The following is a 23690-nucleotide window of genomic DNA, read 5'->3' as shown; positions in this document are numbered from 1 at the left end:
CTCAATGAAGTGAGTTCACAAAATGTACTCATTGTCAATTGCACTCTGCACAAAGTTTTGTTAAACTTTCTTAAATAAACAACCTGTAAATGACAATATTGCCAAGTGACACTATAATTTAACCATACAACAGGAGCATGAGACAAGCATTGTTCATTTTGCAGCCTGACACAGCAAAGTGTGAGCCTTTGCCTGAAAAATACCATTTGGAAGTGGACTTAGAGTCATATTCAAAGTTTTTCCCAGAATTGAAGGACCATAAGGGAGCTGTGGTAAGTAGCCACCTCTCTACCCTTCCTGTTCACATTTTCCTGTATCGTCATGACAATGTAAGTCATTGTTTTAGGATGTTGGCCCAATTACCACTGCAGAGCTGTCCTTGCCTGCAACCACAAAGAGCACAGAAGTTGGAGATCCTTTAGCAAATCTCAAGTAAGAGTTACTGAGTCTCTTGAAGTAGCGATAAAAGTGTGGGCAAATCAAAATTAGTCCTAATTGACTTTAACTTGGTTAACTGTGGCAAAAATTTTTGAAATCTCGATTCCTGTGCATATGGCCCACCGGTGGGCCACTTATATTAAGAGAATACCAGCAAGCTTGAACAAAGAAGAAAAAACTTGAGAGGCAGACACAGACAAAGCGACAGGAAGGTGACTGGAGTTCTTTCCATTTTCAAGTTTGCTGGTATTCTCTTAATATAAACATGTACCAACCAACCCAACAAGCCACTCTTAAGGTGGGTCACTTGTATTTTTTTTTGCATCATAACGTACCAGTGAGTCACCAGAGAGTTCTGCTCCTTTGAAACTTCCTCAAGCTCCTAGGGATGGTGCCATGACACATCAAATTGGAAACAACAAGAATTTTTCCTCTCCTTTGATTTCTGATAAAGACTTTGCTTGTGCACTGCAGGAAAGTGCCGCACAGTCGCAGAGGGCGAATAACTGCTGTTGCCCACCCGTATCCTGTGTCGCAGTGAACATGTTCACTTGCATTCCGGACACGTCATAAAATTTTATCATATTGTTATGTTTGAACTGGGAATGGCACTTGGCAGAAGATGTGGTGCGGGGTAAAGAGGGAGATGAAGATTGGGAAGATTGTGATGAGTGCTGCTGTGAAATATTATGTTGGAAGTCAATGCACTGTCCCATAACAATATGCCTAACTGGTCTGACCTATTCTTTTCCTCAATAAATTTTGTGCGTGAACCTGCTTTTCCTTTTTAGAGAGCAATGAGATCATTTTGGGCCTCTTGAAGGACCTCTCGTTGTATTACTACACCATATTCCTTCTTGTTATTACAGGTGTAGCTATGAGCTTTTAGTGCAAAGCACCCAGAGTCTTGTGCCTTTGGTGAAGATTGCCTTTCCAGAAATGCTAGGCCACTTGCACACTGAGTCATTGGAGCGGCTGCACTCATGCCAAAATTCTGGTGCAAGGTGAGTGGCAAAGACTTTCAAACTTGTGGTTTTTATAAAATGCAGTCAATGCTGCTTACGCAGCCTCTGTTGCTGACACCTTAAACACAGCTCTGGTATCACATCCTATTGTAAAGCACAGGTAATTTTCAGACCAATTTTCTTGGAAGAAAAAAAATGGATGCATTAGGTTTGAGCAAATATGCAAATGCTAGTTGTGAGTTCACATTTTTGCTTTGATATTTGCCGAGGACAGGTTGAAAATTGGTGCGAGAAAAATCGTGAGCCATTCCACTCTGCGAAGGTGGATGACCAGCGAAACTGTTTAGCACACGACACAGAGGTGACACAGAATTTTGAACAAAGGTACAAACTCATTGATTGTCTTGATGGGTGGTCATCATGACAAAAGGTACGCACACACATTTATTGTCTTGATCAGTGGTCATTATTCGTCTTGATTGGTGGGTCGTTATTTTTTAGTTGTGATGGTGGTGACGATGGCCTTGTGGTCGCCATGGTACACACTAATCGGCTCGGGTACAACGTTGGACATGTTCTTAGCCAGAGTCAAATCTATGCACGACCAATAGCTCATGCTCAATGAAATGCGCTGCTCAGCAGCTGCTGGCTTTATTATTGTGCTCCAGCGTGGATGACTACCACCACCTCGGGGAGCTGGAGGAAACTAGCCACGCACATGATTGGAGTGCTGCTGTCCCGAGAAGCCGGCAGAAAGGAGGCACACATGAAATTTAGACGGGACTGCCCACTGGCACAAAGTAGACACGTGCGACATACCTGCCACCCCAGGAGAGCATAAGAAAACTATGCACGCATTGGCTTTGAACGACAACAATGGGAGGGCGCCGAATTTTTGCTCGTAAACATGAAAATTTCACAGCAGGCTAGCCATAGACAGCTTCGCTGTAATAATGTCTCATCGATGGATCCACTGTCTTCTAGCTCAACCAAGACAGATGCTTCTGCCATCAAGGCCATCATAGGAGTCAATTCAGCATGTGCATGCTGACCAGTCAAGTTCAAATTATCTAGTGTGGGACAATTTCGGGATCAAGATATTGAAATTTATGGCCCATAGATATGTATGGGCACCAGACCTTTGGTCAGCATCAAATTAACTGAAAAATTGTGTTTACTAGATATGAATTAATGGAAGTCTATTGTATGAAAAAAAAAAAGATAAGGAGCCACTCTTAGGAAAGCAGTAAGTAGCCCTCAAAACAGCGATAGCTAGCCAAATGGTGAGACCAGCAGTGAACAGGATGAAAATGATGAGATGATGCCCACACCTTTTGAACAGTAGCCTTGGGTGATGCATGGATGTCAAAGCTTCCAGTATTTCAGTACAATACTTTAGTGTGTTACTACATTACAGTACATTCCACTACATACTTTAATACTACGGCTTCGAACGGTCATGTTGATAGCGACAAAGGCATAATTATTGCACTTTTTGAAAAGCAGTCTCAGAAGACCCATCGTGAAGCGACTGCAGTGTTCCAGTACATGCTGTAGTACTGCTCTGACCTCGAATTCTTCCCACCCTGACAATATGAGGCTTGCTTTCTGATGAAGCTTGTTTGTTTTCCAAATCCGAGTAAGTTTCGCTACGCACGTTACTGGCAAACATAATGTGGTGAAACGAGTACAGGACAGGAGGAGGAGGAGGAGAAACATTTATTAAAAAGAAAGGACAAGCAGGTGTCATTCTGCTTGTGCAGGAGGCGCCCTTAGTCCAGGGCTCCTGCGGCTCTTGCTGTCTCCCGGACCCGCCGCACCAGTTGCTGCTGGTTACGAGGGTCCGAACTAGTCAGCACGGCCTCCCACTGTTCGGGTGTGGGGTTGTGTATTTGCGGGGCCGCCTTCACGTTGGGGCACGCCCATGTGGTGTGATATAGGGAGGCGTAATCATTACAAAGGGGACATTTGTATGAATATAGTGTGGGGTGTATTGCGTGTAGTCTGCTTAAATGGGGGTATGTGTTGGTTTGTAGTTGTCGCCATGTTACGGCGTCTTCACGTGAGAGGGTCTTGTGTGGAGGCGGGTATTGTCGTCTGTTCAATCTGTGGTGTTGTAGTATGGCGTTGTATTGTAAAGGTACGGGCTCCATGGATGCCACCGTATCCCTCTCTTGTGGCGCCCGGGAGGCATGAGCTCGGGCTACAGCGTGCGCACGCTGATTTCCACGGAGGGACTCGTGTCCTGGAGTCCACACTATTTCAACGTCCGGGAATTGGGAGGCTTGTTTGAGGAGTCGGTGGGCGATTGAAGATATTCTGCCTCTCGCGTAGCTACGGCAAGCTGCCTGGGAGTCAGTAATAATTGTGACGTACTCGTTGGTCGGACTAGAGGGGATGGCCAAGGCGATGGCTGTCTCCTCTGCTACGAGGGCGCTGGCAGTGCGGACCGTCATCGAGACCACCTCTTGTAGGTTATAGTCGACAACGCTGGCCGTCATGGCTGCTTTTTGGGGGTACTGTGCGGCATCTGTGAACAGTGTGGTGGGGAGACTGCCATATTTTGTCTGTAGAGTTTTTGCGCGAGCTTGGCGACGATCGGCATGATGTTCCGGGTGCATGCTTCTGGGGATAGGGGCTACCTTGATGTGTTCCCGGAAGTTGGGGGCCAGATGGATTGTTTGTTCGTGGCCTTTGCCATGTGTGGGGTAGCCTAGGCGCGCTAGGACTGTTCTTCCTGTTGGTCGTTCTGGTTGGCTTGTGAGGTGGGCGTCTATAATTTCTCTTATAGTATTATGGACTCCTAGGGCTTCAAGCTTGAGTGTCGCTGTTCCCGGTGGTAGGCCGAGCGCTTGCTTGTAGGCTTTCCGAAGAAGTACGTCTAATTGATCTAGCTCCTTGGCAGTGAGGGGCAAGTACGGGGCAGCGCAGGCAATGCGGCTGATTATCAGGGCCTGGACGAGCTGTATTATGTCGTCTTCTTTCAGTCCGTATTGTTTGGTGGTGATACGGCTGACCATTCGCATGATTTGGAAGGTGGTCTGCTTGAGACGTTGGATGGTGTATGCGCCTCCGCCGTCCTGTTGTATGTGGAGTCCGAGAATGCGGATGCGGTTTACTGTGGGTATTTCTTTGTCGTTGAGGGTGAGTGTGATGTGGGGTAGTTCATAGAGTTTTCTTCGTGATTTCTGTCGAACGAGTAATAGTTCTGACTTCTCGGGGGAGCACCGGGGACCACTTGTTTTTGCATATTGCTGGACGACGTCGGTCGCTTGTTGAAGGGCGTCTTGTTTCTCTCCTTCGGAACCAGTGGTAGTCCAGATAGTGATGTCATCGGTGTATATTGCGTGCCTGATTCCTGGTATTGCGTTGAGTTTGTCAGGTAATTTCATCATAGCAATATTGAAAAGGGTGGGTGACAGAACAGCACCTTGTGGGGTTCCTTTGTTGCGAGTAGGTAACGTCGGGGTTCTGAGTGAGCCAATGCCTATTGTGGCCGTGCGGTTGCTTAGAAAGGCGCGTATATAATTGTAAGTATTACGACCACAGTTCGTGAGGCTTAGGTTTGTAAGGATGGTATGGTGAGCCACATTGTCGAAAGCGCCTTTGAGATCGAGTGCTAAAATCGCTCCGGTGTTGTGCGGTGAGATGTGTTCAAGGACTTGTTCCTTCAGCTGAAGAAGGATGTCGTGGGTAGAAAGGTGGGGCCAGAATCCGAACATTGTTTCGGGAAAGAGGTCGCTGGATTCTAGGTAAGGTTGAAGCCGGTTCAGAATGACATGTTCCAGAAGCTTGCCTAGGCATGAAGTCAGTGAGATTGGTCTCATATTTTCTAAGCTGGAGAGTTTGCCTGGCTTCGGAATGAGTATGATGTCCGCGTGCTTCCAGTCTGCTGGTAGTGTACCCGCTTCCCAGTGATGATTAAAGAGGTCAGTAAGAGATTGAATGGTGCCATCATCCAGTACAGGACAGAACACAGGATGAAGTGTGCAATTGCTTTTTGACTGGCTGTGTTTTTAGATCTACAGTGAAAGTACCACTTTATAGCTGCTGCAGACCTCCAAAACTTCTCAGTACAACACATATTACTGTGTATTGTACCAGTGTGCATGACTGTGAGAAACTGATACAATTGCCACTCTACATCATATTCAGCTAATGGAGAAATGTTGATTTTGCCGCAGTACTACTATGGTGAAGGGGAAATTTATTTTGTTCGTTACATCCATGACTTCATTATATCCCGTTTCATGACAGCGGGATTTAAACATATGCTAAATGCAACAAACTCTCTTCAGTATGAAGTCTGATTTCTTTGATACACTGAACAGTTAAGTGACCCTTTGCTAGTTTTCTAGATTGAGGATGTTTCTGTTGAACTAAACTCTTGATAAGTTGAATGAATTTTCACTGTACCTCCATACTCATTCTAAATGGAGCACGGCGTGACAAAAACAAATATGTTCCAACATAACTAAATCGGGTGCAGCTGACATTTCTGGTTGCACTATGCAGAAACAAGATACTTGAAGAAGTGCGGATTCGCCTGGAGAATGCGAGGGATTCAAACAATTTTCCTGTTGTATATGACTATGACAGTCTAGCCCTGCACAGCCTGCCTCCATCAAGACCTTTGATGAACAATGATGTGCCACGATCTCTTCAGGAGGTAGTCTCTGAGCGGCTGTGGTTTGAGTCTCGCTTTGAAGGTGGAAACCTTCGTAAGGCTATTCAGGTAAGTACTTACAGGGTTTTGATCTTGTGTGCATATGACTGCCATTTAGCTGTAAAATGTATGAAGTGAACGAAAAGTGCACCATAGAAGTACATTTCAATAAGTATTTAAATAAATTCATCAATAGAAAACTGTCAAGTGTCTGATGGTATGAAGAAAGAAAAAAATGCAGGAGGCAGTGGTGGGAGGGCTTCTGCAAATGTTGGTGACACTGTTCCACTTAGCTGACTGAACTTGCTCCTTCAAATGCTAAATTAATACATCCTGTGTTGTTTCTTTTTCCTGTTAAACTAATGATAAAAGTACGAGCACTAAATGCATTGTCGTACAAACTAATCTATAAAATGCAATCTCTGTGTGAAATTTGAGCCTAGCAAGCCAGCATTACACTAAAAACAATTTGTTGAAGCCAGAAATACAGCCAAACCTTGATATATCGAACATGGATATATCGAATTATTGTGTATCGAACACGTTCTACATCACCTTGAAAATCGCATGCATTTTTTATTTTTTATTTCGAACTGGGTTGCACGTAGAATGGATATATTGAACTCCGCCACCCCAGACCACATGCGCTTTGTTGACAGGCGGTGAGCTTTCCTGCAACACCCTCGAAGATAGTGGTGGCACCATGGACGTTCCCAACTGCTGTGCAGTATAACTGTACACATCGAGGGTGCCGTTCGAACGTATCGGCATACGCATGTGGCGGTTTGGCTAGTTCGACAATGTCAACGACGCATTGCATTTGTTGCACTGACTCCTCCTCGGTGCCGCGCTCTACGCCTGCCACGCCTCGTGAGAACTGACGGTTTGCATCCACAGAGACACGCATCAGTGCGCGCTCACTGGGCACACTCATAGACGCCTTAGCAGATGCCACTTATTACTTTGTTATTGACAGTGTTTCAAAATGCTTCAATTGATGGACGTGGAGATCGCAGCAGAAGTAGCGACCAAACAAAGACGTTGCCAAGGTTGACCCAGCAAGCGCTGATGTTTCCCTGCTCGCGACTTGGGGAAGCTGGGGCTGTAGCAGTTTTGGCCCTTCCACGCCGCTACTGTGGCGCAATAGAGGGCGTGGACCGTTTAGACTAAGTTGAGGACTCCGCATTTAAGCACACGGCTGCCAATAAGAAGCAGGCTTCACTGCTGCAGTACTTTCTTCCAAATAAACAAATACTTTACATGAAGCTTCAAGTGAGTATTTACTGCGGCACAATTGGGGCGCGATCAAGGATCATTGTTCGGAGCGCATGTTCGGTTGCACCACACGCGATTAGCTTAGACCGCACCGACTTTGCGTGGCTGATGAAGTTGGCGCGGCCTGCGCTAATTGCATGTGGCACAACCGACCGACCGCTCCAGGCTGACAAAGTCGGCACGGCCTAGGCAAATTGCACACAGTGCAACCAAACGCACGCTCCAAACAATGATCCTTGATCATGCCCTTGCTTCATTGATTGATTAGCAGAATTTTTTTACGTATTTTTCACGTGATTTTATGTACTTAGAGTTTTGATCTTGTGGTGTGCATGTGACTGCCATTTAGCTGTAAAATGTATGAAGTGAATGAAAAGTGCACCATTGAAGTACATTTCAATAAGTACTTAAATAAATTCATCAATAGAAATTCATCAATATGGAATTCATCAATATGGAATTCTGGCTATATCGAACTATTTCACGATCACTGCACTGTTCAATATATCGAAGTTTGATTGTACAAATATATGCAGTTAACATTATAGCTTAAACATTTTGCTGTCTGTTGCAAACTTATGGAGAATTGTGATGTTATGTGCACTCTTTTAGTGTTATTGAAGAACTATGTGTTACTTGCAGCTCCAAGAAGTAACCAGAAACATAATTTTTTTTTAGATTGGGCCATATGAGTACAACCTGCTCATGAGTCCAGACATCAACACAAGCCTCCACCATCGCTGGTTCTACTTTGAAGTGGCAGGCATGCGCAGTGATGTTGACTACACATTCAACATTGTAAACTTTGACCGCAGTGGAAGCCTGTACAAAGAAGGTAAGCCACTCTTGTTACTGAACTGATCAGTGGCCTGATGGTAGGTGCTCTGGTAGCATGGCACGTTCAGTTGAACTTCGATATAATGAATTTCGATTTTACAATATTTAAGATATAACAAACTTTTCTCATTTTCTTAGTTTTCAAGGTTTCAGCACTTTAACGAAATAATTTTGTTCTGCAGTTCGAATTTAATCAAGTTTACAGCTATTGCACACAGCTGGAGCCTGTATGGTGGGTAAAAAAAGAAAAGCATCGCCAGACAGTCAATTAGTCATTTCCACTTTCACATGCGAATGTTGCCAGCGAGAAAAAAAAGAAAAGCCACTCACTCTCGAGTAGAAGATGAAATGCACTGCTTCGCCATCTGTTGTGCTGGTATAGAAACCACACTCGGCATACCCAGTCTGTGCTTTTAAAGACATGAGCAGCCAGTTGTAACACAAAAATGCCAATTGGAATGAGCTCACATGATTGAAATGCGGTGACAACCGGCGGTGATGACAGCAGTATGTATTTTCTTGTCATTGCATTACTTCGTTATTGTGAATGAATATTACCAATGATTTTACAGTGATCTGGGCCTCATGGCTTACTACACCATTACTGTAAAGAAACAAAATGGTAGCCTAATGTTGGTGAGACGTGATGATGATGGTACACTTGTATATATATATACACAGTAAAACCTCGTTAAACCATAGCCGCTTAAACAGTAGTTTCGTTTTAAAAGTAGTAAAGTCAAATCCCTGACTCAGCGGCCATTGAAGCTAATGTGTTTTGAATCCGCATAAACCGTACCAGCTTACTGCGTACGCATCGGCTAACACGTAGTGTTTCCACTTTTCGTCGTGCAAACACGGCGGTGCGTCGTCTCCGTCGAGCGGCCCAGCAGAACAACAAGCCTCAGAGATCGGAACAACGGCCTCCAAGCGCCCTGTGAGTTTGCGCGTGAAGCCACATCAATATCAACATCATTTCGGCGCTGTGCCCGAGAGCCTTGCGGCATCGTGCAACCAAGGACTCGCGCCATGCTGAAGCTCGGATAAAAAAGACGCCAAGTGCTCAGCATAGAAGAAAAATTAGACATCGTTTGTGCCATGTTCGTGCTATCAAATGTGACACTAAGAAGTTGGTGCTGGCACGCGAGAGTGATCTGCTGTTGACTACATTGTGTGGCATTTGGAATGCGAAAAAGTTGCTCGGCAGCACTGCTGCAACCGCGAAGAGATGTCGGCTACGAGGTTCGACTTTTCGCCATTGTTGCCTCCGTCGTTGCCAAAGTGTCAACTAGCGACAGTGATGAGGACAACACAGAAAGCGACAACATGGGCAATTCAGGCCTGACAGTGGCAGAAGCTGCACGGTGCGTCAGCCTCACGAATGCAATCGTCGCGACAAGAACAGCACCCCGCAATGAAAATGGCTCCCCGCGACTTCTGCAGCGCTACCGCACGCATGCACAGAGGATACTTAACACCAACGAGGAATCTGCCATGCGAGTGTTTGCCGAGAAGAGGGGCTGGCTGAAAAGCTGGCTCGCAGCTTCACTAAGTTTGAGGCCGCTGTTGTCGCTGCTAGGCCGCTGCGGCATCAAACGAAAATAACACTGTTGTAGCGCGAAGTGAATAAATACTGCATGTTTTTTTGCCCTTTCATCGCACTCTCTCTGAGTTCTATTTTCGACAGGTAAGTAGGTGATCTCGTGCTATTTCGATTAAGCAGTACTGCTGTTTAGTACGTACTTTTTCCGAGCTCCGGTCAACTACGGTTTAACGAGGTTTCACTGTATATGGGCCCTGCAGTTAGCAGTAGCATGCTTACACAGAAGCTTTACCCTCAACGCAATGTTTCACAGTGTGCTAATACTTCTGATTCCATAATTAGTGGTCAAATTCCTTTCGACATTCTGTTTATAGAGGCTTACTGACAAGGTACTATGTATTTACCAAGCCTGTCCTAGAACCTGCGAAGCAATTTTTGCTGCTAAAACACAGAAAACTCGATGTAATGAAATTTGTGATTTAAATAAAGTTTTTTGCGGCATGTGTGACTTCGGTATTTATTTTTATTTATTTATTTTACAATACTGCAGGCTCTCTGTCATTTTGACCCACTTATTTCATTATTATTAACCCTCTGTTGAGGGTCATTACAAGAAGGGTACAATCAATAAAAAGATAACACGTGCCCTCATATAAAAGAAAAAGTAATGCCCAGCAAAAAAACAAGAGCACAGTATCCTGAGAAACTTCTCTAGACAACAGTTTGAAATAACAGACATTGCCATTTTATTATAATTATTATTAAATTGAGCATGTGCAGAAAATGTTCATGAGTATATGTGAACATTGTTTCCTGACTTCACGCACCGTCCCACACTTCCATAACTTAGCTGTAGACATAGTCGTATCGATGCCCCCTCTTTATACAAAATTATTCATGGAAATATTACATCTTCTGATCTACCAGCTTCTGTTTCACTGTGGTTTCTGCAGAAGACCACCAGAGAACATAGGTCATTCCACGTTTCTGTCTCTTTCAGTTGACACTAACCCTCTCCACAGAATGAAAAATCTTTACAACTGTTATTTTCTCTGTCTTGATATTTTTCAAACTGTATTGTCTTATTTCTGTTCCAAGCTTTGCACTTTCTCTTCTGATTTCTCATAGTTTCCCATCCCCCTTTTGTACATGTTCTCTCAATTTTGTGTTATTGTTGTATTGCTATTCAATATGTAGCTGTTTATTCCAGTGTGAGAATTTTTTTGCATTCTATATTTTACCCATAATCATATGCCGTAATTGAACTTCTTTTTTTTTTTTCATCTTATAACTTTTACTCGTTTTACATTTTTACCATTTTTGCTTTTCTGTGCCTGAGCACCCAGACCTCAATGTTGTTCCTGGGCACACTAAATAAATAAATAAATAAATGATTAATAATAATAATAAATCATTTATTTATTATTATTATTATTAAAGTCAGTTCTGCGGAATCCCGCAAAGTGGAGGAAGTGTCATGAAAAGGAAACATTGTCATCCACCCAAATGTAGCATGAAGCTACAAACGAAACCCAAATGAATTTCTTAGAATGAACGCTTTACAGTTAAGGAAAAAGTTTGTCCTGGTCTGGGATCATGGGTTTCCTTTGTAGCTTCATGCTATATTCGGGTGAATGACAATTTTTCCCTTCTGTATTATTATTATTATTTCATTTTGTAATTATTTTTAAGGGGTTCTGGCATAGCTTGTTGGTTCAATTCTGAGGTGCAGCAGCCTAATTTAAGTGGATAAGAATGCAGTAATTGCTGGTGTACTTTGTACATCAAAAATGCCCAGGTGGTCAAGATTAATTTGGAGCCTTACCCTGTGGAGTCTCCCATGTCCTCGCTGTGACTTTGGGACAAAAAACCCTAGAAATTATTATCCTCATTGTTGGTAGGTAGAGGTTGAAATAAAATGCAGGCTAACATGACTTAGTGAAGACCATATAATTAAAATTTGGAATTGAGTTGCTGAATGTGCCGTTGCAGGCCAGTGCCCCTTGCTGTTCTCGGTCAGGGATGCGTCCAATGGCCGTGGCTGGCGTCGTGTGGGTGGTGGCATCAGCTACCAGCGCAACCTGCACTGGCGAGCTGACAAGGGGCCCCTCTTCACACTGAGCTTCACTGTCCGTTTTCCCCATGCCGGAGATGTGTGCTACATTGCCAATGGCTTTCCTTATGGTTTCTCTCTGCTTAAGGTAACTTACCATTATTTTTGCTGTATTGGTTGCACTAAATTGGTAGCAACTAGCTTTAGATACATGATATCCAGTAATCTCCGGTTGCACTGAATACTATCATCTTTCAGTCATCCTTGCCATATGTGTAACTTAATTTTATCATGCTTAGGCCGAAGTAATTGGATACTTGGAACAGAATTATTGTCAAATTCTCAGCTTTTAATAGCATGAGAAAATAATCCTTTTAGACCAGTTGGTCATTTGCACCTGGGTGTCTGTTTGGGAATGGTGTAATGCAGCAAACGTTTATAGTGTGAGGATATGGCAAGAAAAATTGTATGAATGCACTTTACATATCAGAACAGTCTTGCTCTGTGGCCATGGTGAATAATCCTGGGCTTAATGTGCAATAATCTAGTTCTAACATTTACCAGCAGGGATAACTGAAAAGAAAGAATATTGTGTGAGGCAAAAAAAGTATCCTATATAGAGCTCTTTATCATACATGTGTTGATTTTTATGAATTAGCAACATGATGATACTGAGTGTATGCTATTGAAAGCTATTGCCAAAGAAGTGCTGAAAAAGAAGTCAGAGGCCGGTGCGGCACACGCAGCATAGTCACAGCGTAAGCTGGAGGAGCGGCTCTGTAGGAGCTACATTTTTGGCACTGCGTACTACAGGGTCTACATGGCGAAGTCTATTTGCATGGTTTTCATGAGAACGATCTGAGCTGTCCGCCCGGCATCGACGGCGAGCTGTAGCTTGTGCTGCGGCTTGTCCTGCTCTCTGCACAGCTGTCTGCTGAGCCCGACGTTACCTGGTTTCAGCCGTGTACGTAGCTCTACGATTCACTTCTTCAGCAGCGGTTCGTACCTTGCGAGGAGGTGCCATAACATTCCGAAGAGTAAACGCAGGTATCCAAACTACATGGCGAACATGTCACATACCTTGACCCTTGGCACAGTATGTTGCTGTTGATGATGATAATGATGGTTTGTTGGCATCCCCTTTGAAACTGGATGGTGACAAATAGTTACCTAGCCTGCCTGAGTTTACCAAGTCCAGCTACATGCAGCATCCAACTGCTATATGCAACTGTTACATGTCGGGACACCTGATGGAATATAATGGAACTGCAATGTAAAATTTGTACGTATCGACGCTAGGCGTCATGCATGCCAAATGGCACGATACGATGGTAATGATGATGATCATTTGATGGCATTCTCTTTGGAACTTGACGGTGAAAAACAGTAACCTAGCCTGCTTGAATTAATCAGGTATGCCATACATGTTTTTTCTTTAGCTTAAAATTTATGCATCACCGTAATATTCTATTTCTTCCTCAAACCTTCTTTAACTGCCTTGCGCCGCTACCTGTGCATCTGCTACATGGCGTCCTACCTGGTGTAATAATATGCAACTGCAATGCGTAAACATGCACGTATTGATGCTACAAGGCATGCTTGTCACATCGCGTGTCTCCTCACACTCTAAAATGCGTTTATAGGGCATTTTTCTGCTGCATGCTAGCAAGCGCTGGTGTGGCTCTGTGGTAGAGTAGCTGATTCCCTCGCAGCAAGCCCGAGTTCAATCTCAGCGAGACCTAGGTCATTTTTTCTTATTCCTGGCGATAGCTGCTACGGCCACTGGCCACCAGCGGCCGTGGCAGCGGCGGACACCATCGCCACCCGAAACGGTTGTTGGAATGAGCCCATAACACCTTACGCTGTAAAAGCACACGTTAAGCAAGTGCACATAGCTCATACTTCTCTTGCGATGGGTCCTTGCGGAGAGGTTTAGTGTGAGCTCATTGTATTCTAATTTGTAACATTGATGTACCAGTTTGAAATATTAATGCAATGTAATGCAAGTCATGGCTTTTTGTATGTGCATTTCTATGTGCTCGCTATGCAGTCTGGCTAATGAGATGAGCACTTCACATCACTTCCAAATGTTGTCTCAGTAACGTCAAAAACTCTCTCACATGTATTACTTCAAAGGTTGTCTTTCATTTTAGTGGACACCTCACCTGTAGGTACCTAAACTTGCTGGAATAAACCAACTTTTATGTTCTTCACTTGCAAAGGTTATTGCTACATAGTTTTATATCATAATGTAATTCATGTTTAATCTTACCCTGTCTCTAAGTGATCCAGGTCAAGAAGTTGCTTCAGAGGCCAGGCAAATGAAACCTGTTCGCAAAGATTAGTGAATAGGCTGGTAGAGTGTGCTGTAAAAGTGCGCATTTATTTGCTATGTCCATGTTCCACTTGAAGCACCGTTGCCTTGTTTCTCAGAGGCGTGAAATGTTGGGCATGTGAGGTATTTTGAGTACAAAACGTTAGGGCAACAACATAAAGCCATCAGTCCTGCTCTATCTGTCCAAAAATTTCTTTTCAGCTTCTTCAACCCCTCTGTGATTTCTTAAATACTAGTGCGTCATTTTCAATATGGCAGCCTGTAGTCCGACACGAAAAATTGAAAGACTTAACAGTTCTTGTGTTAGCTGATCACTGGCTACAGCAAGTTGAAATTGTCACATTTATGATTGTGGCAAAGTCCTTTGTTATCAGAGAGCTTGCAGCTTCTAATCTAGATATACTAGCTATGGCAGGGAAGCCACTGCCAGCAATCATTAATCGTTAGGATGGCTGATGTTACTCTATCCAAGTGAAAATTATTTTGAATGACCTTACTCAGAAGGGTCCATTACCAAGTGGCTTTGGGTGATGGAGCCTGAAACCACCCTTGTTGCACACGAGGACATTAGGGACTAGTCCCCACATAATGAGAAATAGGCAGTTCATATTCAAAGCAGTTGGAAAAAAAAAATCATGTTCACTCTGAGTGCTTGTCAAACAAGCTCATGCGCCGTGAAGAGCACTGCATTGTTCCTGACTTGTGGCTTCATAGTGGTCACAATTAAAACCATCTGGACTACGATGCATGGGTATTGCCAGGAGAACAAGAGAGAAATCAATGGACAAACAGTATGTATGCGAGAGTTGCTGTAACAGCAATGGACAATGTCAGAAAAGGCTGCGCGATGAAACCACGCAACCATTTTACTTATGGTAGCAAATACTACAGGCAAGGCAACTAAGCCAGATTGAAAGCGAATCCATTTACAGCAACATTGCGTGAGTGTGGAGAGAGTGACAAAAGTGGTAATGAACATTTAGCAATGTTCATCGCTTGCTCATTCTGTGCAGTTAACTAGCTCATGCATGGTGCAATTTGTGTACAAGGTGGTGCGAACTACAGTACGTTGGCACCTTGTTAGTACTCAGTGTTTTATAAGAAAGTGTCATACTAGTTACTTATGAAATTCCGTGGACCAGTGTAAGCGTACACTGCAGGAACTTGGTGCGTACAAGCTGTGAAGACATATCTTTGCTTAGGCAATCTGCTAGTCTGGATAGTCTCTTCCTGACTAATGTCATTGATGAGTTCACCTTTCATCACACCAAAGAGAACCCTCAGCAAGATCTCTCTGATGAGCAGTGCCTACCAGTAATGGCTGTGACAAGCAAGGCCTACAGCGCAGGAAAAATCATTTTAATATTGATGCTGATCCCCTCACCCGACAGGCATCTCTTGGCCAGTTCTTCGTTGCATCTGCATCATGCTACCACATGTAGTCATGTTACTAAAAGTGGATGCGAAAAATCCTCTGAGCTTTTACAAAATCCTACTCAAGTCACTACTAATACTAAGTCACTACCTGCAGTGCAGTAGATGATGGACAAAAATCAGGTGCAAATGTCTTCATTTTTTCTTTCAAACCATTCCTTTATCTGAAATCACCATGTTATATTATACTTTTCACGCCCATTAGGCGTCCTTTTCCTTTTGTGCTTAGCTCTGTCTGTCTTTGGTTAACACAAAGGCGTCATTTACTCCACTTAAAAGAACTACCCTAAAGCAGATCTGTTGTACGTAAAAAAATCACAGCCAGATATCGTAAGCTGCTAGGAGCCTAATTCGAGTTATTCACATCTTTCTCCTGATTGCTAGAGAACTGGCAAAAGAATCTGATGGCACTCATTTCCTGTACCTGAAAAACTGCTGTTAAAACAAACATTTTCTTCTGCTATATGTGCAGGCACACCTTAAACTTTGGCTCAGCTCATATGACCGCAGTAGCATATTCTTGGAGCGACAGGAACTGTGCAGAACCATGGCTGGCAATCCCGTGCCTCTGTTGACCATCACAGCCCAGCCCTTGGAATGTGAGTCACTTGACAAGAGCGTGGCAACAATCATATGAAGGATGCTTGTACAATGCACTTCGATATGAAGGCAAGACCATTGGACTTGCAGACAGACACACAAAGCCGCTTGGAGATGTGATATCAATCGTGTCCTCATATTTCTACACCTTTTGCCCGCAACACCATTTCAATAAGTTTAACTCTTTCCCTACCATGGGAAAATATGTTTTTTATAGGTTATGCCAGATTTTTTCTTGTGAAGAAACTACTGCCCTCAATATTACATAAACAAAAAAAAGCAGTATGAATGAACTTTTCATGCATAAAGGTTTTAGTAACGAGATATATGTCATAAAAAAAGATATAAATTGCCAGAGTCAAGATTGTGGGACAAAATTGAACAAAATTTGTAAAGACGCTTGTATCTACTAAGCAAAAACATGTAAAAGAAATTATGAGGTGTACAAAAAAGTATTGCTGTCTAAGGCACTATCTCGAAAAAAAAACGAAATTTTTCGTTGAACAGGTATTCCACTACAAAAATTTAAGTGCAAGCACTGCAGTAGGGCGTGTTGGACTGTGGCCACTGATGTTTCGTGCTGGCTTGTACTGTCGTTGCTGTCAAAGTCCGCCGAAAAGGCAGCATCCTCAGACTCGCTGCTGCCCAATCTATCGATAAAATCAGTCGCAGACGCAGCGGAATAGCGAGATCTATTCCCAGAGGCAGCCATTTTTGCTTTCTACTTTGACATTGGTGAAACTGCATAGAAAACAAAAATATAGTTCTTCTCCTTCATTTGCGATAATACAGTGTATCCATGAGGGGTACAGAAGGTCTCGAAAGTGGTGTTTCAAGTCATCGTTAGCAGGCTAACTATGCCCAATGGGCGCAGTACGGAAAGAGTTAACCACAAGCAGTCCATAATTCGAAACATTTTCTAGGCTCGCTCGTGTACAGGACACTGTTGCCCTTCAGGTGAAATAGACACCGCGCTTGAAGACTGCTGCTCCTTAACAATTCCTGTGAAAAGGAGGTGCTTGACAAATGCACATCCACTCCACTGAATTCCAGCAGACATACAAAGTGCCTGTATACAAGATGTTGGCACAGTAATTGCCAAGGGGCATTAGTGAAGTACAGTAACCTCTTTTGCTGAAGGGTGGCATTGTGTTCCAACTGGAATTCATGCAGAGTGTCAAGTGTAAGATAAATTAATAATTTGAAAGAAAATAATATAAGCTCATTGATATATAAGCTGTTTTTCATATGTATGACACAGTTTTTATACAGCATGTAAGATGAGTAACAAGGACATAAGCTAATGAAGACTTGGAACAATGTTAGCGTACTAGGGACTATCCATGCAGTAATGTGTTGTATTTTCCTGAATATGAGTTGCCTTTTTTTAATTGCTGTTAGTGCAAGTGATACAGTGATGTGCTTCAGTGCATATTTCTGTTTACTTGGTTTTGAGACTTTGCACAAGAGATTTGAATGCTTGTAGAGGTGGATGCCATTTCATATTACTGGGCCAGAGCCATAGGCTCTTGGCTTCATGCATAGGCAGCATGCAACATGGTGGTGGTGGTAACAGGTGCGACATGCGATCATATTGTAGCTGACTTATAGACATGGTGTAGCGCCAACTGTGTATTTTAAAGACTGAATTAGACTACTGTGACAAGAGCAGGCAAATCTGGAAATGCTTGCAATGCATTTGAATACATTTCTGCCTGTTTAAGTTTGAATTTATGCTAATAGCACAGTCTGGCATGCTGCAATATGCACCCTGTGAAAAAGAGAGAGAGAGATAAAACCAGTCAAGAGTCTAGTTGTCTATACTATGCTGGGGGAAGGGAGTAGGGGAATAGAAAGAAGGGAGAAAAAGAGAGAGATGAGGATAGAGAGACGCCCACGAACGCCACTGCAGAGTCAAAGGCGCTCGCACAAGCCAGACATTCTCAGAAAGCATAGAAGTGCCTTTAGTGCCTTCTGAGCCGATGATCGGTGGGGACGGTGTTCTAGTATTGTCTGTCCACTCAGCAGACGATCATCTAGTTTCCTGAATGCATTGGTTATAGATTGTCTTTGTACTTCAAACTGAGGACAGTGGCACAATGGATGGTCAGTGCTCTCCTTGCAGCTGCAGACATCACATGCAGGACTGTCAGCCATTCCAATGAGTGCTGAATAAGCTTTCGTGAAGGCAACTCCCAACCACAACCGACACAGAAGAGACGCTTCGCGTCTGTGCAGTCTGGCCGGAGATCTGAGTTGCAGCGAAGGGTTGAGTCTGTGCAATCTGGTGCACCCTGTATGTGTTCCACTCCGCTAAAGAGAGTGTACGTGCTATAGAACGCAAAGCTGTCTCGCAGCATCTGTCCTTGAGAGAAGAATGGGGATGCAGCGGTCTTCTTGGTTTGACGTCCGAGGTGCTTTAGCTGCGTCATCATTTCCTATGATATTGCAATGGCCTGGTATCGATTGAAAAGTGATATGGCCTTTTTCTCTCAAGTGATGGATGAGTTCCACGATTTCACACGTCAATTGATTGTGAGTTCCATGTCAGAGAAATGACTGTATACATTGTAAGGCCGGCCTTGAATCGCAGAAGACTGCCTATTTTTCAGGACTCTGTGTTGATCACATGAAGCGCATCACAGAGATCTGCAAGCTCTGCAGCTGTAGACGTAGTGATATGGGAAGTCTGAACCATTGGGTTATTTTCCTTGTTTGTATTACTACAATGCCACCAGAACTGATGAAGTTGAGCCATCACCTTGTGAAGATGTGTAAAACCTCTGCAGTGACATTTAATTAAGCTGTCTCCTGTTGTGCGTGGAGTTGAAAGTAGGAACTGAGCTCCAGCACTTCTCACTCACTCACTCACTCACTCACTCACTCACTCACTCACTCACTCACTCACTCACTCACTCACTCACTCACTCACTCACTCACTCACTCACTCACTCACTCACTCACTCACTCACTCACTCACTCACTCACTCACTCACTCACTCACTCACTTTCACTCACTCACTCACTGATTGATTGATTCACTCATTTATTCAGCTATTCATTCACTATGTTGTACAACTGCTTACACATAATTAAATGTAATCTTACCCATGAAGCGTTCTTTCATTTAGTTTTTGTTTCAAATGGTATTTCTAACTTTGGCGCTGCAGTGCTCTCTTCCATTAAGTTGTGTACAGATGTTCTACCAACAATTTCCATTATTCTGTGAACAGTATCCAGGCCACACGTAGTGCTTATGGCTCGAGTACATCCTGGTGAAACAAATTCTTCGTGGATAATGAAAGGTGAGCATGAATCTGAGCATCTTCTGATGTTAACCATCCCTTTACGTCAAATAAAAAGGCACCCTTTCCAGAAGGACATCTTTTTAACATGTTAGCAGTATGCATTGTTAATCATAAAACACCCTGTATTGGTGTACATTCCCTTCATCTTGAGCTCTTGTCTTAATAAAGCCTGCCGACCCATTTTCATCAAAACTTGTATCGCAACAATTGCCATTATATTTCCTCTTTTTTCTGTGCAGTGCAAGCCTTCATGTTGAAGGAATAAACAAATGATTGTGAAACAGCTTTTCCTTGGTTTTCACACTGCAGCTGTTTCTATGACTTTGTAGAAGACAAGCACAATGCAGTGAAATCTCAGTATAACGAACTTCAGGGGACTGTGGCAAAGTGTTCGTATTCTGAAAGGTCATAATAGTGCAAGCCACAAAATTTCCTATTCTGTGCTTCAATTTCCATAGATTCCGCCCAGCCTCGCTCCGCTGAAGCACTGTATAGTAACCGTAGTGCATGCAAATGATGCCAGGAAAACCACCAGCAAGGAGGAAGCTGCGTATGGCCTCCAAAGCACAGTGTTCTTCTTTTTTCCCCCCCACATTCCTTGTCGTGGATGCTGCAACTGTCTCACTCAAGGCAGACACCTGAAATATTCCAAAGCACAAGCATGTGTAAACGAGACTGTGAGGAAAGGGCAGGCTGTGTGTTGTCCTCCATGAGCATGGAGGTTACGCTGAAATAAGGAAGATATGTGCCTTCATTGCTAGGTACTCGCAAAGCCTAATGCGTCGTTGCCTCCGCAACCGAAAAAACAAGTCCCCTCCCACGCTTTTCTCCTGTCGCACCGTCTCAGGTTTTCCAAGCCCATGCGCCGTGCCTCCTCAGGAGCACGGTGGAAGGATATGAGAGGTGTAAGAACTGGCCTCCAAGCGAGAGAGGACTCACTAATGTTGTGTGCCTTCTGGGAGTGATGGCCCAGGAGAGCAGGGGCCATCTGTTCGGCTCTTTCTGGCTTGGTGTATGTGCATTAGGAAAGCACACCCAAGTATAATAAGCAATAAAAGGCATTTCGAAATTAATTTTCATGCATTTTCTTTCTTCTCGAGTGCTGGTAATGGACTGTTTATGCCAATAAAATTGTTTGGGGCATATAAATTGGCATCAACAAAACATGAAGGTATCCAGGCCGCTGCTCCACTCAGTGGTTGAAGGAATCGACCCAGGATTTCTTTCAAATTGCATGCACTGTTCAGACGGTCATTGTCTTTAGTGGGAAAAAACAAGGGCTTTTCCTCGCACAACTTGTGCCTCGTAGTACAACGCGGAACAAAGCATTTTTACCTCATTAAGCACTAAATAACTGAACACATTTCTCAGAAAGCACACTCAAAACGACCACGTGGTCTCATTTTCACATTAGCTCACATTTCACATCATTTTCACATTAGTGTAAACGATGACCCCCCCTTTACACGCAGGCCCCGAAGTACTCACGACATCCACCGGCTGAGCATCATAAACTATAGCGCTGTGGAGATGCTCTCTTCACGGCACCGCCACGCGGTTCCTACACCTCTCATATTCCTCCACCATGCTCAGGAGCAAGTTGCAGGGTGTCTGCTTTCTATGCCATGTCATCTGCAAGCCTAGCACTCCGGTTGAAGTGAAAGATACACAAAAATCTAAGAATCCTCGAAATTTAGAATATGAATTCGTAGTACTGAGTTGTAGACACGGAAATTGAATAATGATTGTTATTCTGAAAAGGTCTGTATTCCGAAGTTTGTAATACTGACACATTTTTATGTTGAAACTATGAGCAGTCAGTGCGAGATTTCTGAAAAGTTCATTAATCTGAGGAGTTGGTTAATCTGGTGCTCATAGTAACAAGGTTTCACTGTAATATGTATGTTTCTCTTTGGTTGCATTTGTAGCCTTTTGACCATTAGGTATGCCATTGCTTGCTTCTATAAAAACATGCTTGTGCAGTTCTTATTAATGTTATTACTTCACCATTAATAACTCATAACAAAAAGTGCAACCTGAATTAAGTTTTTAAAGAATGTGCTATCATCCTAGTGATTAGTTATTATTGCGAAAGTGTGGCCACTACAGCTGTTCTTGTTATTTTCAGGAATAATTGATTTTCTTCTGAGTGACAAGCCAGTTGCACAGCGAGTCCGTGAAACCTTTGTGTTCAAGCTGGTGCCTATGCTGAACCCTGATGGTGTCATCAATGGATGGTAAGGAAGGCTTTTCCTTTCTTAATGTTGCAATCTAGACCTGAATCATTGTGATCTTATGGCAGTATGAGCATGTTCCTGCTGTTTTATATTTGCCACATCATTTTATGGAAGCATGGAAAGGACTTAACCTCCTAACTTAATATAACTTTGAAATGAATGTTCTAACTTTATATACTAACTTAACACTCTACACCTTCTGACACTATACCTTAATTACTACTGTACCACTACACTTAATTTACATTAGGTACAGAAAAACTAAGAAGTATCGCTGGTAAAACAGCTATGTGTATATGATAGTGAGTGCTTCATTATGGCTAGTTAAATTATTTGCCATTTCATGTACACTATGGTTCATTCTTAAAGGGAGCACCGAAATGGTAATTACAATATAACCGTAGCACTTCTTGAACCTTGTCAAGAAAAAGTGGCTAATATGGTGCATTAGGCAGGCATACGTTGCATGCGAAAATGACCTGCAGGCCTTCATGCCATATATCAGCTGTAATCATTGGCGAAGGTGAAATATACAAATTATGTGTTTTCTTTAAGCGTGCACCGTCTGAATATTTGCGTATGTCTCCATGGACAGTGAAATGACAGGTTTGAGCAAACCTAGAGCTGTGGAAAAACAGTAGACATATTCTACACTGCATAAAAGAAGAAAATGCCTTAAAAGTTGAGCTAATATCTGTGTTATCTGGCCAAAGTGCACAGATGAGCTAAGTTCACCATTTGCACACAAAAAATAGTTACAACCACGAAAAAGTCAACACTCATTGAAATGAAAAAAAAAGAAAGCGTAGGTGAAACGAAGCATTTTGATTGTGGTAATACAATAAATGCATCTTTCCTAACTGTTCTTGTGCAGCCACCGCTGTTCGTTGGCAGGCCAAGATCTGAACCGGCAGTGGTCATTCCCAGACCCAGACTTGCACCCCACAATCTATCACACCAAGGCACTTCTTGTCTACTTGGCACACCAAGGACACACTCCGCTGGTCAGTTGTTAAGCGAATTTGAGATCCCTTTATATGGTTATGTAATTGGTAAATATAGATCAGAAATAGAGTTGGTGGACAAGCTCTACGAGTATTAATCTCAAGTTACACTTCTGCCATTGTTGGGACACTATAAAATTTGACTGTCATGAATGTGTTTTTTGCCTAACAGTCAGTAAGATGTGATAAAAAGCCACATGGGAGGTTTGAGCCATTGTGTGTTCATTATATCCTTTATTAATGAATTTCATACAGAATGTGTTTCCTGTCTCACTTAATGTGCAACTTTACAGTTTCCCGTTTTTTATCGCTGCAAGAAAGCTAAAGCTTTATTGCCTTGAAATATGTTAAATTGCCATAAAAGAATTTAGAGGACGCTTAAGCTTTGCTTTTAAGAGTGGAACGCGATAGCATTAAAGGATCCCCGATTGTTTCTGATGCTTCCCGGCAGTTGCGCACATGTAACCGTAATGCTTACTTGAAACGCTTGAGGCGAACACTATGCACGAAAGCGGGCTTTCTGGTAGAAACGCGGCCTCTTGCGTGGGCCACGATGTGGCGGAGGCGAGCGCCATCTGGAAGTCTTGCAAGGAAGTGGGCGCGCCACTCCCTGGATCACGAGATATTCACGCGCCGGCGCGCACAAATGGCGGATGCCGGCGCGGATCTATGAATGGTAGAAACGCTGGAAAAGGGGTTTGTTTGAATTTTCGCGCAACATAGCTATGTTTTCTCGTATATTCAAATTACAATCTGAAAGCTATCATGTCTGTAGGTCGTGTGTAAGTCATACTTTACAATTTTTCTACGCATTTTAGCTTGAGAAATACAATTGAGAAACTTCCTTGCACCACATGGAGGGCTTGGGTATAGGTGTTTCGAAAATCTTTTTGCCAAAACAACATCTGATGCCAGACGCCGACACCGGATTTTGTATGACATGGGGCCCTTAATGCTGTCGTGTTAAAATTCCAAAGCTTAACCTAGCTGCTACT

General features: G+C 43.2%; 1 protein-coding gene across 5 annotated transcripts in view; it reads left to right on the top strand.

The window, feature by feature from the left end:
- The window catches only part of LOC126542440 (cytosolic carboxypeptidase 1-like), an 80642-nt gene that overhangs the window by 39260 nt on the left and 17692 nt on the right, over positions 1 to 23690 (top strand). For all 5 annotated transcript variants that reach the window (XM_055077250.2, XM_055077248.2, XM_072286381.1 and 2 more), the window contains 10 exons: positions 165 to 272; positions 347 to 432; positions 1308 to 1442; positions 5919 to 6138; positions 8023 to 8179; positions 11717 to 11925; positions 16019 to 16145; positions 19380 to 19451; positions 21583 to 21691; positions 22566 to 22695. In XM_055077250.2, coding sequence (XP_054933225.1) covers positions 165 to 272; positions 347 to 432; positions 1308 to 1442; positions 5919 to 6138; positions 8023 to 8179; positions 11717 to 11925; positions 16019 to 16145; positions 19380 to 19451; positions 21583 to 21691; positions 22566 to 22695 — 1353 coding nt within the window. The remainder of the gene's footprint in view (positions 1 to 164; positions 273 to 346; positions 433 to 1307; positions 1443 to 5918; positions 6139 to 8022; positions 8180 to 11716; positions 11926 to 16018; positions 16146 to 19379; positions 19452 to 21582; positions 21692 to 22565; positions 22696 to 23690) is intronic.

This window comes from Dermacentor andersoni, chromosome 2 (assembly GCF_023375885.2).
Source record: "Dermacentor andersoni chromosome 2, qqDerAnde1_hic_scaffold, whole genome shotgun sequence".
Classification (NCBI taxonomy): Eukaryota; Metazoa; Arthropoda; class Arachnida; order Ixodida; family Ixodidae; genus Dermacentor; species Dermacentor andersoni.
This window is presented reverse-complemented; position numbering and strand designations above follow the sequence as displayed.